Here is a 16,873-nt window from a genome sequence, read left to right as displayed (position 1 = left end):
ATGACATTTGGTTACATGAATGATTTAAAAAAGTAATGCAGCTCCAAATGCATTACTAAAGTGTATGTAGTATGCAGCATATACTTTAGATCTGCATAAAGGATGCAAAGCCTACTAAAAACATTGTAAATTTAATTAGCTATACTTTAATACATGTAATAATAAATATAATAACAAATATATGAGGTACAGTACTGAAGAATCCGCTGACGGAAATTATCATTTTCAAGGGAACCCTTTTCTTGATCATGCACAGCCGTGCACACTACTACATTTCCAGCTAATCAGAATCGAGAAAGGAGAGCGGTTGTCAAGGCAGCCCCCAATATCCCCTCCCCCTTTTCCCCTCCTTTCCCGTTTATCAGCAGAGGTCGCATGGCATATGGAGAACAGTCCAACCACTTCTCTGTCCTGGAACCAATGTATGAATATGCACCTCCGTGACAAAGCCTATGGAGTATGAGAACAGCGGGGGAAAAAGAAGCAACATTATTTGTGTCTTACGCTTTTTTTTTTTTACATAAACCAAGGGGGTATTTAATTTAATTAGTTCTGGAGTACGTAATAGTATAACCGATCTGGATATTTGCAGTTATTTTTGTTCTACGGTTTAGCGATAACTGTATTTGGCTCTCCAAAGTGGACGCATCTTGTAGTCTAGCGAAAAAAGGACTGTGCATCACTGGGACGCGAGTTGGTGCAGAAGTTCGACCGCGAACGGATGTGAGGGACGAGTGCACTGAGAACCTCAACCCCCTTTTCTTTCTCTCCTGGCTAAACAATAGAGTCAAAGTCAAAGACACTGAAACTGATTTCATGCCGTCAGTCTCACAGACCCTGACATGGACGTGAGATTTTATCCTACGCACCCGTCAAGTGTGGGTTCTGATCCAAGTTGTCTAAACTCGTTGGACTATTACCACGCGAACAAGGTAAATACAAAGTGCAGTCCTCCTCGTGCGGTAGTACCATGAGTTTGAAGTCTACACGTTTTCTCACCTGCCCCCGCTTCTTCAGCATGTCTGCAACATTTACGCAATGCACGTGTAGGCTATGGAATGTGGTGTTTAAGCTTAATTTGTTTCCTTCTACAAAAAGTATGTTTTGAGATGGTGTTCGTTCCCTAACAACCCACACCTCCACATAGCCTAAACCACGTTTTTCTCTAGTACATATCTTATTCAGTCAACATTTTCGGCATATAATATAACTATTCTAGTCTAGAACATATAGCTATTTTGCTTTAGGCTATGTTTAACACAATTTGGATACCTGCTACAATATATTTATATAGGCTTCATGATTGCTGTTAGAATCGGTCTAGGCTAACGTTACTTTTGATAAACTATCTCGCTGTTATCATAATGCATTGCTCTTGCAGATGAATGAATGCACTTTCACGTTACCCAACATTTATAACCAGAGTGCGAATTACATTCGGTGGTCTGTTTCTTTCTCTTTGGACCTCCTGTGTGAATGCGCTTGCGTGTACAATACAATGTTTATGGGCCTAATAGTAAAGACATGTCATTTAACGGTAAACATTTTTTTATTATCTTTTAATTTGGCATGAACACAGCCAGTCATGGTTTCGTCTTATTGTCAAACATATCACTTCAAAAAGTAGGATACCTGCGCATGTTCGTTCACTCCAAAATAATAATTCCATCCAAACAGTGGTGTGCACTCGCGTCGTTAAATGAATGGAAAGAGACATCTGTAACGAAACACCTAACTGTTATGACATTTGGCGATTGTCATTGGGTCTACCTTCTTGTAGCCTGAATTCATTGATGTGTCTTGTTGACAAAATGACTTTTTTTTGTAGAAAGAACAGTTGGGACACCTGAAAAGGGGCTGAAATACAGGACTGTCTTGGGATGATGAGTGCAGCCACATGGGGAAACATGTTTTTAACCATGACACAGAGGTGGGGTTGTTTCATTTGGAATAAGCTTTCCACTGTAGCAGTAGGCATACGATTTACATTTTAAACAAATAGGATAATGGTTAAATCACCATTATTTAGAGACCCCTCCAAAGTTTGACTTTCTTACATTTTGGCCAGTCTTCATTTTTGCAATCTTTTTTAGATTTAGTCTAGTCTTAGTAATTTTGACTTAAATACCATTAAGTCTTTGTGGCATTATGTCATTTGAACAATGATTTAGTCCAGTTATTGTCAAAATGACAAAAACAGTGGTCCATTTTAGTCAACTAAATGCCCTTTCATTTTAGTTAAATCACATTTGTGTTGCTTCATTAATCTATAATAAACATAAATCACTGACTTCCATGTGCACAAACATACATAGCCTTGTCCTACTGACATGTTTGTTGGCCTAACATCCTAGCGCATGATTCTCTTCCTAACAGCCAAATTGGCAGAAGAACACATTACTCTGCAGCAGATTTCTTTTTAAATCACACCGTTGACAGGGCTCCAGACTAACATTTTCCCCTGGTGGCACTGGTGCTACTAACTTTTTCAGTTGGTGCATGGCACCAGCCCATGATTTGGTCACACCAATTTTTTTCCTCCGTGTCACGCAAAATATTATTTTTTGCTTTAGACTGTGTAATAGACTACTGAGATGGTAGGCTATTCAATAAATAAGTTGTTTCATCTAACATGTCTAAGCAGGAATGCATGATTAAAGATGTTGATGTGCAACTTAATCCAGTGATTATCATGAATTGTGAGTTGACGATAGGGTATTGTTGTTATATTTTACTGTTAAAATAGGGCTCCAGAATTTTCAGAATTTTGTTCTTCAATAAATAATCTCTATTGCACTCTGCACTGCCCTCTGCCACCTGGACAAGACTAACACCTATCTGAGAATGCTGTTAATTGACTACAGCTCAGTGCGCAACACCATAGTGCCCTCCAAGCTCAACACTAAGCTCAGGGCTAGGACTAAACACCTCCCTCTGCAACTGGATCCTGAACTTCCTGAGGGGCCACCCCCAGGTGGTGAGGGTAGGCAACAACACATCCGCCACACTGACCCTCAACACGGGGGCCCCTCAGGGCTGCGTGCTTAATCCCCTCCTGTACTCCCTGTTCACCCACGACTGCGTGGCTGCGCACGATTCCAACACCATCATTAAGTTTGCTGACGACACAACCGTGGTAGGCCTGATCCCCGATGACGATGAGACAGCCTATAGGGAGGTCAGTGACCTGGCAGTGTGGTGTCAGGACAACAACCTCTACCTCAACATCAGCAAGACAATGGAGCTGATGGTGGACTACAGAAACGGAGGCCCGAGCCCGTCCCCAACAACATCGACAGGGCTGTAGTGGAGCGGGCCGAGAGCTTCAACTTCCACGGTGTCCACATCACTAAGGAATTAACATGGTCCACACACATCAACACAATCGTGAAAAAAGAGGCTGAAAATAATTGGCATGGGTCCTCAGATCCTCAAAAAGTTCTACAGCTGTACAATTGATAGCATCTTGACTAGGGCTGTTACGGTGACCGTATTACCGCCACACTGGTGGACACGAGTCATGACCGTAGTCTAATTCACGGTCACGGTAACTAGGCTTATCCAAGCTCTGATGCGGCTGATGGTCATTAGTAGCCTATCAAGCGTCCTACATTCGCTTTTTTGATCCAAGATGGCGTAGCAGTTCAGACGTCCTTTACCCTCCTCTTGTCGTGTCCCATGTATATATATATTTACATATTTTTTTCTTCGCATATCTTTTTACATTTTTTCTTCTAAAAACTCAACCTCAAAGCACTCTCCTGCAACCCGTCTCACCAATTTAAAAAATAAAGTATTATTTACCTCAAATCTGAAATCCACAACAGAAGCTAGCCATTTTCACTGGCTAACGTTGGAGTTCAGCTAGCCATGGTTAGCGGTCATCAGATATCCATTAGCTCGAAAAGCTATCGCCAGTCTTTGTACAGTGCGACTCAGACCAGAGCATACCGGTCCTATTCTCTCTCCTTTCCCCGGATTTCTACCGCATGCTCTGGACATTTACACCTGGATCTTGCCGCTAACTAGCTGCTACCTGAGTGACTATTGGCAACGTCGGTCCCGGAATTAACACACATTAATCCGGAGCTAGCCAGCTGAAGAGTTCCGTCAGCCACTCCTGGGCTATTCCTGAGCTAGCCAGCTGAAGTGTCTCCTGGGCTACAATCACCTATCCGGACCCGGTTTACTGCCGATGCGGAGCCCCATCTGGTCTTCACGACTGGACCACCAACGTTATCTGCCCGAGGGAGTTATCCAACTGGCCCCTCCATCGCGACGTAACCTGATCGCCCATTCTGCGGCCCGCTAATCGTTAGCTGTCTTATCGGCTGCGATCTGAATAGGTCTATCGGACACTTTTCTTGGGCCACTATAACTAACTATTTTGCCAACTTGGACTGGTCCCCCCTTCCACACGGAACCCCACTAATCCACAGATGGAAACGCACGAGGTGGCTAAAAACAGACCTCCCTCCATCTTCCACCAGCTTGCTACCTATGGCCCGGCTAGCTGTCTGAATCTCACTGGACCCTTTGATCACTCGGCTAAGCATGCCTCTCCTTAATGTCAATATGCCTTGTCCATTGCTGTTCTGGTTAGTGTTTATTGGCTTATTTCACTGTAGAGCCTCTAGCCCTGCTCATTATACCTTATCCAACCTCTCAGTTCCTCCACCCACACATGCTATGACATCTTCTGGTTTCAATGATGTTTCTAGAGACAATATCTCTCTCATCATCACTAAATGCCTAGGTTTACCTCCTCTGTATTCACATCCCACCATACCTTTGTCTGTACATTATACCTTGAAGCTATTTTATCGCCCCCAGAAACATGCTCCTTTTTCTCTCTATTCTGGACGTCACAGACGACCAATTCTTATAGCTTTTAGTCGTACCCTCATACTCATTCTTCTCTGCTCCACTCCTACTCCCCAGGCGCTCTCTTTTGATGACTTCTGTAACCGTAATAGCCTTGGTTTCATGCATGTTAACATTAGAAGCCTCCTCCCTAAGTTTGCTTTATTCACTGCTTTAGCACACTCTGCCAACCCGGATGTCCTAGCTGTGTCTGAATCTTGGCTTAGGAAGTCCACCAAAAACTCTGAAATCTTCATCCCTAACTACAACGTTTTCAGACAAGATAGAACGACCAAAGGGGGCGGTGTTGCAATCTACTGCAGACATAGCCTGCAGAGTTCTGTCCTGCTATCCATGTCTGTACCCAAACAATTTGAACTTCTACTTTTAAAAATCCACCTCTCTAAAAACAAGTCTCTCACCGTTGCCGCCTGCTATAGACCACCCTAATAAGAACACCTCCTCCCAGCCGCCCACTGCAATGAGGATAGGAAACTCTGTCACTACCGATAAGCCCACTATAATTGAGAATTTCAATAAGCATTTTTCTACAGCTGGCCATGCTTTCCACCTAACTACACCTACTGCATTCAACAGCACTGCACCCCCCACAGCTACTCGCCCAAGCCTCCCCCATTTCTCCTTCTCCCAAATCCATTCAGCTAATGTTCTGAAAGAGCTGCAAAATCTGGACCCCTACAAATCAGCTGGGCTTGACAATCTGGACCCTTTCTTTTTAAAATTATCTGCCGAAATTATTGCAACCCCTATTACTAGCCTGTTCAACCTCTCTTTCGTGTCGTCTGAGATTCCCATAGATTGGAAAGCAGCTGCTGTCATCCCCCTCTTCAAAGGAGGTGACACTCTTGACCCAAATTGCTACAGACCTATATCCATCCTACCCTGCCTTTCTAAGGTCTTCAAAAGCCAAGTCAACAAACAGATTACCGACCATTTCGAATCCCACCGCACCCTCTCCGCTATGCAATCTGGTTTCAGAGCTGGTCATGGGTGCACCTCAGCCACGCTCAAGGTCCTAAACGACATCGTAACCGCCATTGATAAGAAACAATACTGTGCTGCCATATTCATTGACCTGGCCAAAGCTTTTGACTCTGTTAATCACCACATCCTCATCGGCAGACTCAGTAGCCTTGGTTTCTCAAACGATTGCGTCGCCTGGTTCACCAACTACTTCTCTGATAGAGTTCAATGTGTCAAATCGGAGGGCCTGCTGTCCGGACCTCTGGCAGTCTCTATGGGGGTACCACAAGGTTCAATTCTTGGGCCAACTCTTTTCTCTGTATACATCAATGATGTCGCTCTTGCTGCTGGTGAATCTCTGATCCACCTCTACGCAGACGACACCATTCTGTATACTTCTGGCCCTTCTTTGGACACTGTGTTAACCACCCTCCAGACGAGCTTCAATGCCATACAACTCTCCTTCCGTGGTCTCCAACTGCTCCTAAACAAGTAAAACTAAATGCATGCTCTTCAACCGATCGCTGCCTGCACCTGCCCGCCTGTCCAGCATCACTTCTCTGGACGGTTCTGACTTAGAATTTGTGGACAACTACAAATACCTACGTGTCTGGTTAGACTGTAAACTCTCCTTCCAGACTCACATCAATCATCTCCAATCCAAAGTTAAATCTAGAATTGGCTTCCTATTTCGCAACAAAGCATCCTTCACTCATGCTGCCAAACTTACCCTCGTAAAACTGACCATCCTACCAATCCTCGACTTCGGCGATGTCATTTACAAAATAGCCTCCAATACCCTACTCAACAAGCTGGATACAGTCTATCACAGTGCCATCCGTTTTGTCACCAAAGCCCCATATACTACCCAGCACTGCGACCTGTACGCTCTCGTTGGCTGGCCTTCGCTTCATAATCGTCGCCAAATACATTGGCTCCAGGTCATCTACAAGACCCTGCTAGGTAAAGTCCCCCCTTATCTCCGCTCACTGGTCACCATAGCAGCACCCACCTGTAGCACGTGCTCCAGCAGGTATATCTCTCTGGTCACCCCTAAAGCCAACTCCTCCTTTGGTCGTCTCTCCTTCCAGTTCTCTGCTGCCAGTGACTGGAACGAACTACAAAAATCTCTGAAACTGGAAACACTTATCTCCCTCACTAGCTTTAAGCACCAGCTATCAGAGCAGCTCCTAGATCACTACACCTGTACATAGCCCATCTATAATTTAGCCCGAACTACTACCTCTTCCCCTACTTTATTTATTTATTTTATTTATTTTGCTCCTTTGCACCATATTATTTATATTTTAACTTTGAACTTTCTTCAAATAACAAATCTACCATTCCAGTGTTTTACTTGCTATACTTTATTTACTCTGCCACCATGGCCTTTTTTGCCTTCACCTCCCTTATCTCACATCATTTGCTCACATTGTATATAGTCTTATTTTTTTCTACTGTATCATTGATCGTATGTTGCTTTACTCCATGTGTAACTCTGTGTTTTTGTATGTTGTCGAACTGCTTTGCTTTATCTTGGCCAGGTCGCAATTGTAAATGAGAACTTGTTCTCAACTTGCCTACCTGGTTAAATAAAGGTGAAATAAATAAAAAATTGTGAATGAGAGACTGATGAATTGTGTGCAGCCTGCAAAAGAAACAAATCAGAGCTCATGCCTTTCATGCAACACTTTTTTCAAATCATCATTAGTGTCGCATCCTGCAGCCTTAGAATCTATTAAAATCAGAACATAACCCAACGTTTGTATCACAATTAAAGTTGCATAAATACTAAGAATATAGGAGGACCTGTTTCTTCCGCTCAACACAGAATAGCCGCATGTGCACATCCTTTCTATTTTATTCAGCTAAATTCAATTGTATTCTTCATACTCTAAAATAATAAAATAATGCCACGTAATTCTAAGCAAATCTTGTCTGCTAAATTAACTAGTGTAGCCCACAGCCATATGGCACAGCCATATCAGGGCCTAAAATAAGGACAACTCAGAGTCTGCATCAGTGGCTTGTAGGCTATGCATGGAAGCTAGGAGATTAACGGTCAATTACTGTGAGACCGGCAGTTATTTGCTTGACAATCACCGGCTGACAAAATGTCATGACCGCCACAGCCCTAATCTTGAATGGCTGCATCACCGCTTGGTATGGCAACTGGTTGGCATCCGACCGCAAGGCGCTACAGATGGGAGTGCGTATGGCCCAGTGCATCACTGGGGCCAAGCTCCCTGCCATCCAGGATCTCTGTACCAGGCGGTGTCAGAGGAAGGCCCAAAAAACTCCAGCCACCCAAGTCATAGACTGTTATCTCTGCTACCGCACAGCAAGTGGTACAGATGCACCAAGTCTGGAACCAACAGGACCCTGAACAGCTTCTACCTCCAAGCCATAAGACTGCTAAGTAGGCAGTTAAATAGTTAACCAAATAGCTACCTGGACTATCTGCATTGACCCTTTTTGCAAAACAATTTTATTTTAGATGAATTTGCCTACATCTTTATATGCACTAATATCATAGAAACATTTCTTTTGGGGCTAATTCACCACATGAGGAAGTGAAAACTCAAAACGCATTAGCTATATCGCTGACACTACACATAATAGCCACTGCTAGTAGTCATGTATCAATGTCCTAAAAAAACTTTGCCGTTGTAGACTGCTACCTGACAGTATGTGCACTCACAATGGCCAATGCGCAATTGCGTCATTTTGTGGGCTTTGTATCTTAAAGCCATATCAAATATCTTCATTGTAAAATAGTTGCTATTGAGCTCAATATTAAGAGATGAACAATACAATTATTAAAGTAGTTTCTTCCAAAGCTATGTATTTCCCACAATTGGATTTTGAAATGTTATACAACAGATGCCTTTTTTCCCTCTCCCAGAGTGCACATCAAGTGGCTCGCTCATCACAGAAGCAGGCCCCAGAGAAACAGGCAAAGGGGCTACAGGAAGCACTTTCATTACAGGAATCATGAGGATAATGCAGTTTATTGTTTGACTAAATCATGCTTTTAGCAGCAAAATAATAAGAAGTTTTGAAACTTTTGAGTGAGGTGACCATGTAATGAATGTTCAGCTCGCGCTGATGCGACCAATTAAAAATGTAACTTACACAGCCAAGTCAAAGGGTCGCAAAATGCGACTAAATGGTCGCAGTCTGGAACCCTGTCCCTTGACATACTGTAGCTATGTTGTAATCAAAGTTCTGTCATAAGTAGTGGTTACAGCAAGCTAACTAGCTAGCATTATCAATCTGTTATTACCTGAGCGTATATATTGGAATGATGTGCTTTCAGATGTCTTTTGAGGTTGGTAGTATTTTTCCCTGTCAACTTGTGGGTACAAACGCTGTCTTCTCCCGTGGAAATCATTGCATTCGGTCTTGTTTGAATCGACCTGATACATAAAGTGACTCCAAATGTCGCTCTTTTTTCTACCAGGAGCTTGTACCACCGGGAGAGTAGCCATGCCTTACTCACATGATTGATTTGTTGCTGCCAGATTGGAGAACGGTTGCCTGGCAGAGAGGTGACTTGTGAATGACATGGGCATGGTATATATTTTCCACTGCATTGCAACAATTTAATGAGAAAGCCTTACAATTCTCCTAATGTCATGCATGCATTTGATTAGACCAAACAAATAACACTGAAAAGCTCTCAATGTCTCCAAAAACTCTTGTCAAATCCACTTACTAGTAAGATTTTAGTCACAGAGAACATTTAGTCTCGTCTCGTTTCCGTCAACAGAAATTATAAAAACGTTTTGTTTAGTTATAGCATTTTTCTGGGTCTATTCAGTTAGTTATCGTCTCGTTCATTTAGGGGGGCTCATGTCTCATTCAGGGGGTCTGAGACCCTCTCTGGGCCGCTGTAATCCATACCTTCTTGGATCATTTTCAATCACTTTGTACGGTAGGTAGGCTACTACTCTCGTTCTGAGAGGCTATCCCGTCAGATGAATTAGCATGTTGGATCGAAATAGGCCATGGGCTATTTGTCTATATTGCCCGTATCTTTGATGAGTCCCAATCATGATGTCTCACTATGAGATGAATAGTAAAATGGTTTTAGAGACGCATCTTTTTACACACCACTGCTTCAGTTCTCGAACTGACCTCTGACACTTCATCTCCATCTTTGGAGGCTGTATGGTTGACCTAGCCAACTATAGCTAGGCTACTCATGATGTATTGGTTGACCTAGCCAACTATAGCTAGGCTACTCATGATGTATTGATTGTCCTAGCCAAGTATAGCTAGGCTACTCATGATGTATTGGTTGACCTAGCCAACTATAGCTAGGCTACTCATGATGTATTGGTTGACCTAGCCAAGTATAGCTAGGCTACTCATGATGTATTGGTTGACCTAGCCAAGTATAGCTAGGCTACTCATGATGTATTGGTTGACCTAGCCAACTATAGCTAGGCTACTCATGATGTATTGGTTGACCTAGCCAAGTATAGCTAGGCTACTCATGATGTATTGGTTGACCTAGCCAACTATAGCTAGGCTACTCATGATGTATGGTTGACCTAGCCAACTATAGCTAGGCTACTCATGATGTATGGTTGACCTAGCCAGCAATAGCTAGGCTACTCATGATGTATTGGTTGACCTAGCCAACTACAGCTAGGCTACTCATGATGTATTGGTTGACCTAGCCAAGTATAGCTAGGCTACTCATGATGTATTGGTTGACCTAGCCAAGTATAGCTAGGCTACTCATGATGTATTGGTTGACCTAGCCAACTATAGCTAGGCTACTCATGATGTATTGGTTGACCTAGCCCACTATAGCTAGGCTACTCATGATGTATGGTTGACCTAGCCAACTATTGCTAAGCTACTCATGATGTATTGGTTGTTAGTTTTTTGCTTTTGATGTGCTTGAGATTATGAGCGCTATAGAAATGTAATCAATTATTATTATACCAAATATAGTTTATTCAAGCAAAAAGCTCTAACAAAGGCCAAGAGGCCGACACGTAAGCTTCAATAAAAAAGTGATGTTAGCAAGAGCACTGTGCAGGTTTCTTTTTTCTTTTAACGTATTTAATTGTTATGCACTTGCAACAAGATGTGCGAGTGCATTTTTGAATGTTGAAATGTTGAAATGGAACACAACAACAGTAGATGTACCGGTATCAAATAAAGGATTTAATTACACACAAGAAACACTTTTCAATGAGAAAACAGAAATCCACTTTGGGTTTTAAAAAAGGACCACTTCCAGTGTGCGGCTGTGACCTCCCCTCCCTCCGTGCTGACTCCGGTGGGGGGAGCTTCCAACTCCTGAAAAATATGCAAAAGAATAGCTCTCTGTCATCAAACATACTACATGTAAAGGCCTGTAAAAGGTATTATGCCAATTACAGTACATTTCTCTGGAATACACTTGCATCTTTCTAACACATAATACTGAGTGTACAAAACATTAGGAACACCTGCTCTTTCTATGGCATAGACTGACCAGGTCAATGCTATAATCCCTTATTGATGTCACTTGTTAAATCCACTTCAATTATTGTAGATGAAGGGGAGAAGACAGGTTAAAGAAGGATTTTTAGGCCTTGAGACAATTGAGATGTGAAATGTGTATGTGTGCCATTCAGAGGGTGAATGTGAAAGACAAAAGATTTAAATGCCATTGAACGGGGTATGGTAGTAGGTGCCAGGCGCACTGGTTTGACTGTGTCAAGAACTGCAAAGCTGCTGAGTTTTTCACACTCAACAGTTTCCCGTGTGTGTCAAGAATGGTCCACCACCCAAATGACATCCAGCCAACTTGACACATCTGTGGGAAGCATTAGCGTCAACATGGGCCAGCATCCCTGTGGAACACTTTCGACTGAGGTTCTCCCACTTATTTTTCACCCATGCAGGTGTCAGCTGCCCCTCCAGCTCACACTCCTTCACATATATCCTTAACAGTCATAAGATGAAGTACAACATTAACCAAAACATAGCTAGACTGCCACATCATTTGTCAAATTGGAAGGTGAAACAGTAACGAAAGCATTTTACCATTACTTTCACCATAACAGCTTATGTGCAATGAAACAACACAGATAAACTAGTGACAAATCAGGAGAACTAGGAGATTAGAGAAGTGTTGGGACTAGCTAGCTCTTGATCATGACTCTCGGCTCCATTACATTACACATAAGAGTCATTGGACGAAGGCGTCTTCTGTAGGGTGGAGTTTTGCTAAGATTTCCACATCGCTTGTGGTAGCGCTTGTTTACGGAAAACAGATGGAAGATGAGGCGGCCACATGTGCTAATTAGCTATCTAGCATGCTCCGAACACCTGTGTGTAAGGGTAACTCAGGAAGTGTAGTGGAAGTGTAGTTTCGTTGGACGGAGACACCCATAGCTGTATGGATCTGTTCAAAACTGCAACAGTAAGTGTATCTTCTTTCTCGCTGATGAAAGATAAAGGCCATATGTTTCAAAAGCCAGATAGCAAACAATGAATATTGACGTTTTTTAAACGTTAAAACTCAGAGTCGGGATTGTAGTTCACATGAGGCAGTCGTGGGCAAAGCTAATGGCTGTGAACTTTAGGGAGAAGGCCGAATGCTACCTAGAGTTTTCGAGCTATGACCAGCACCACTGTGGAAAATATGAATGCAGGCTGCCGCGTTATTAACGTTAGCTATAACATAGCTAGTGGCAATGCATAATGCAGTAGCAAGAGGACTAACTATGTCCACATGACTTACTCAAACCCTTTTTTTGTGGCATTTCTCCTGCTGTTTTCACTACTGAATTAAATGCCTGGTATTGTCATCAGACCTTGTAACAGTTTGAACACAAGCCCTGGTTGTCACGCCCTGACCATAGAGAGCCCATGGTTCTCTATGGTGTAGTAGGCGTGACTAGGGGGTGTTCTAGTTCAGTATTTCTATGTTGATGTTTTGTATTGTTTGTTTGTGGTGGTTCTTGTTACACCACGTTGTGTTGCTTGTTTATTGTTTTGGTTGAAGAAGTTTCACTTGAAGAAGTTTCACTTTAAATAAATATGTGGAACTCAAGAAACGCTGCGCCTTGGTCCGTCTCTTATCAGCACCGTGACACTGGTATTTACAACAAGTAGCTCGCTAACTCGGTTAATATCAAATATGAAGCTATCGCTAAACAACAAGCAAGTAACCCTATAGCTAACATTACTGTTCAAACAGTTATAACTTTTATTCCTACTAAAGCACGTAGCCAGCTAAATGCACGGCAGGCAGCAGGCTGCAGATCTGTTTTCAATGATCTAACGTTAGGATGAAATAGTTCGCTATTCGCCATCCTCCAAGTTGTTTTGTTGTTTACGTGAAGCTATCTATCAAAACGCACAGCCCTCCCTTTTCCAATGTATTGTGGCTGTGAAATTCCTGAAAAGTGTGCAGCGAATTCTACTAGATGAAAAACCGAAATTAGTATAATATCCTGGCATCTAAAGCATAGTCGATTTTCAAAGATGCACATACTTCTATTTTCACATACTGAGAATGTGTCATGCACAATTGCGTTGTTTCCCACTATAAATTGATTTCTGTAGTGCATCCCCATATCTAATTGATCAGCTGTTGTCAAAGCCAAAGTGAGTGTGACATCCGGGCATTTAAAGTATACTTGATGTTTGAAATGTCTATTAAACATAATTTTTTCCCGCATACTCCAGTGGCCTACTATTTAGGATGCAATTATGGGTATTAGGACACGGCCAGTATCTCAGGAAAAAAATAACGCATCAAGCTGGCTATAATAGGCTACATTGGAATGCTCCAAAATATGTCTTCGGTCCCATGAATCTCAGGTATTTATTTGAAATGTTTAAAGGTGGCCTATGCTTCTGGTTGAGAGGTCCCTCACAAGGCGAGATTACAATCATCCCACATGTAACATTAACTGCCTTCACTGGCATTACAAATGAGACAGAGACCATTGGGACCGTCTGATCTCATGTTAACAAGGGGCTCCGGGTCAGTTTCTGATCCTCAAACCGTCGTCAAACTGGCTGTCTCATTTAGAGTTGCATCAACCTCTCTAATGTAGGCCATATCTATATCTGATCTATCAGTAGCTAATCGTTTTAGGTGGGCTCTGCTGCCGAGATCCTCAGGGATTTTGACACATACCCTTTCAGAGATGGAAAGGAGGCAAAAGAGTCTCATGATTGCTCATTTCCATGACAAGATAATATGCCATTAGCAGACACTTTTATTTAAAGCGACTTCCAACAGTGCGTGTATAAATGTTCATATGGGTGGCCCCAGCGGGAGTCAAACCCATTGTCTCGACATTGTAAACGCCATGCTCTACCAACTGAGCCACACAGGTGCTGTTTTAGGTTTTTGTTGCACACTTCCAATTAGACATTGTGATCCCTGGTTAAACCTATGATGTATTTTGGGAGGAGAGATGAGAATATGATTGGCTTAACGGTGAGGTGATTTGACAAAAAAAAGGTCCCGGGAAGATTTGCTGGCTGCAGTATGCCCCTTGAATATCCATCCTCAAGCCGAATCACATCTCTGAAAACATGGGAGAATAAACAATTCTTGTTTCTTACTATCCCTCTGAAAAGCAATTTGCAGCCTGAGGAAACGTTTTTCTTTTCATAGGTCTTGAATTAACAAGTCTCACGTGTCTCACCCAAGCTTGATTGGAAAACACGATAAAACATTTTCTGGTATAGATTAAAAGGTATGTTTCTTTGCCAGCTTTTTTTCAGAGCAAATTTACTACTTACTTTCAAATCCACATAGGTTACAAACCTTGTTAAGGTAACTAATTAGCATGCTTATGAGGCATCCAGAGAATCAAGAATGGTGTAGTTCTGTTTTAGCATACAACTGTTCATTTTAGTTTGACTGCTCTTACATATTTTAAAGGTATTTAAAGGAAATTAATTACAGTAAGAGGTTAATCAATGACCCTATGATTCAGTTCAACTGACCATGGCACTCTCCATAATTGGTTGAAATGTCTTGATGAGAGAAAATGTAAAGCCTTTTTCAGATTTCATTTTTATATAGCTACAAAGCATTGCATGTCAATTCCTCCATAATGTCTCTTCCATCCTATAGCTAGCCATTTTTCTTGGTGGAGCTGAACCATGCACATTTGAGGGCAAATGGAATTCTGTGAAATTATCACGATAGGGGCTACTGGAGGAGGAAAAGGGAATTGGTAAGGAGTTGAGACTTTCACATGTCCATGAATAACTCTGAATAATGTCTGTGATAATACGTCTCTCTTACTCTGTGGCTCTCACGCAGCCTAGAAATAACATCAAACGTTGTAATTACTGCAGTCTTTGTGCTACTTTGGAATATGAAACAGTACCATGTTTTAGTGTTCTCTACCTTTGCTTTCAGCACATCAAATAATTGCTGCATAGGTTGTCTGTAAACGATAGAAAATAATGGAGTTGAACTACATTTTTTTATACTGCCACTTCTAGATGTTTTGTTCAGCTGTAATTATGTATGGTCTTCTATTCTGTCATCCAGCATGTTCAGTTTGTTTTGGGAAATAAGGGTACGCAATGGCAAATCCACTGTTTGTATAACTAAATCAGACAGTGCAGCTGTCCTTCTGTCCTACAGTATGCTGAACACTTTAAGTGGAGGCCACACCCAGGTCCTATATTTTCCGACAACTGACATCTGGATGCCTGTCTGCCTGCTTTATATACCAAGCCAAGGCCACGTAAATCATTGTCTGTAGGAGAGAAACATTTTCGTGAACGGGGGGGGGGGGTGTACCTAATGAACTGTGTGTGTGTGTGTGTGTGTGTGTGTGTGTGTGTGTATATGTATGTATGTATGTATGTATATATATATATATATATATATATATACACACAGTTGAAGTTAGAAGTTTACATACACCTTAGCCGAATACATTTAAACTCAGTTTTTCACAATTCCTGACATTTAATCCTAGTAAAATTCCCTGTCTTAGGTCAGTTAGGATCACCACTTTATTTTAAGAATGTGAAATGTCAGAATAATATCCACACAATTTTCCTACTTATATTGCCATCTATTTTGTGAAGTGCCCCAGTCCTTCCTGCAGCAAAGCACCCCCACAACATGATACTGCCACCCCCCGTGCTTCACGGTTGGGATGGTGTTCTTCGGCTTGCAAGCCTCCCCCTTTTTTCTCCTAACATAACGATGGTGATTATGGCCAAACAGTTCTATTTTTGTTTCATCAGACCAGGAGACATTTCTCCAAAAAGTATGATCTTTGTCCCAATGTGCAGTTGAAAACCGTAGTCTGGCTTTTTAACAGCGGTTTTGGAGCAGTGGCTTCTTCCTTGCTGAGCGGCCTTTCAGGTTATGTCGATATAGGACTCGTTTTACTGTGAATATAGATACTTTTGTACCCGTTTCCCCCAGCATCTTCACAAGGTCCTTTGCTGTTGTTCTGGGATTGATTTGCACTTTTCGCACCAAAGTACGTTCTTCTCTAGGAGACAGAACGCATCTCCTTCCTGAGCGGTTTGACGGCTGTGTGGTCCCATGGTGTTTATACTTGCGTACTATTGTTTGTACAGATGAATGTGGTACCTCCAGGCATTTGGAAATTGCTCCCAAGGATGAACCAGACTTGTGGAGGTCTACCATTTTTTTCTGAGGTCTTGGCTGATTTCTTTTGATTTTCCCATGATGTCAAGCAAAGAGGCACTGAGTTTGAAGATAGGCCTTGAAATACATCCACAGATACACCTCCAATTGACTCAAATGATGTCATTTAGCCTATCAGAAGTTTCTAAAGCCATGACATAATTTTCTGGAATTTTCCACGCTGTTGTCCCACTCCTCTTCAATGGCTGTGCGAAGTTGTTGGATATTGGCGGGAACTGGAACACACTGTCGTACACGTCGATCCCGTGCATCTCAAACATGCTCAATGGGTGATAGGTCTATTGAGTATGCAGGCCATGGAAGAACTGGGACATTTTCAGCTTCCAGGAGTTGTGTGAAGGTCCTTGC

General features: G+C 42.3%; 1 protein-coding gene across 2 annotated transcripts in view; it reads left to right on the top strand.

Moving 5' to 3' along the window:
- Nucleotides 1-354: 354 nt before the first annotated feature.
- LOC100380856 (thymocyte selection-associated high mobility group box protein TOX) overlaps nucleotides 355-16,873 on the top strand; it is a 136,773-nt gene continuing 120,254 nt past the window's right edge. The window contains exon 1 of one of the 2 annotated variants that reach the window (XM_014146042.2): nucleotides 355-932. In XM_014146042.2, coding sequence (XP_014001517.1) covers nucleotides 843-932 — 90 coding nt within the window. In that variant the 5' untranslated portion in view covers nucleotides 355-842. The remainder of the gene's footprint in view (nucleotides 933-16,873) is intronic. The other variant, XM_014146043.2, reaches the window with a different exon arrangement.

This window comes from Salmo salar, chromosome ssa15 (genome assembly GCF_905237065.1).
Source record: "Salmo salar chromosome ssa15, Ssal_v3.1, whole genome shotgun sequence".
Taxonomy (NCBI): Eukaryota; Metazoa; Chordata; class Actinopteri; order Salmoniformes; family Salmonidae; genus Salmo; species Salmo salar.
This window is presented reverse-complemented; position numbering and strand designations above follow the sequence as displayed.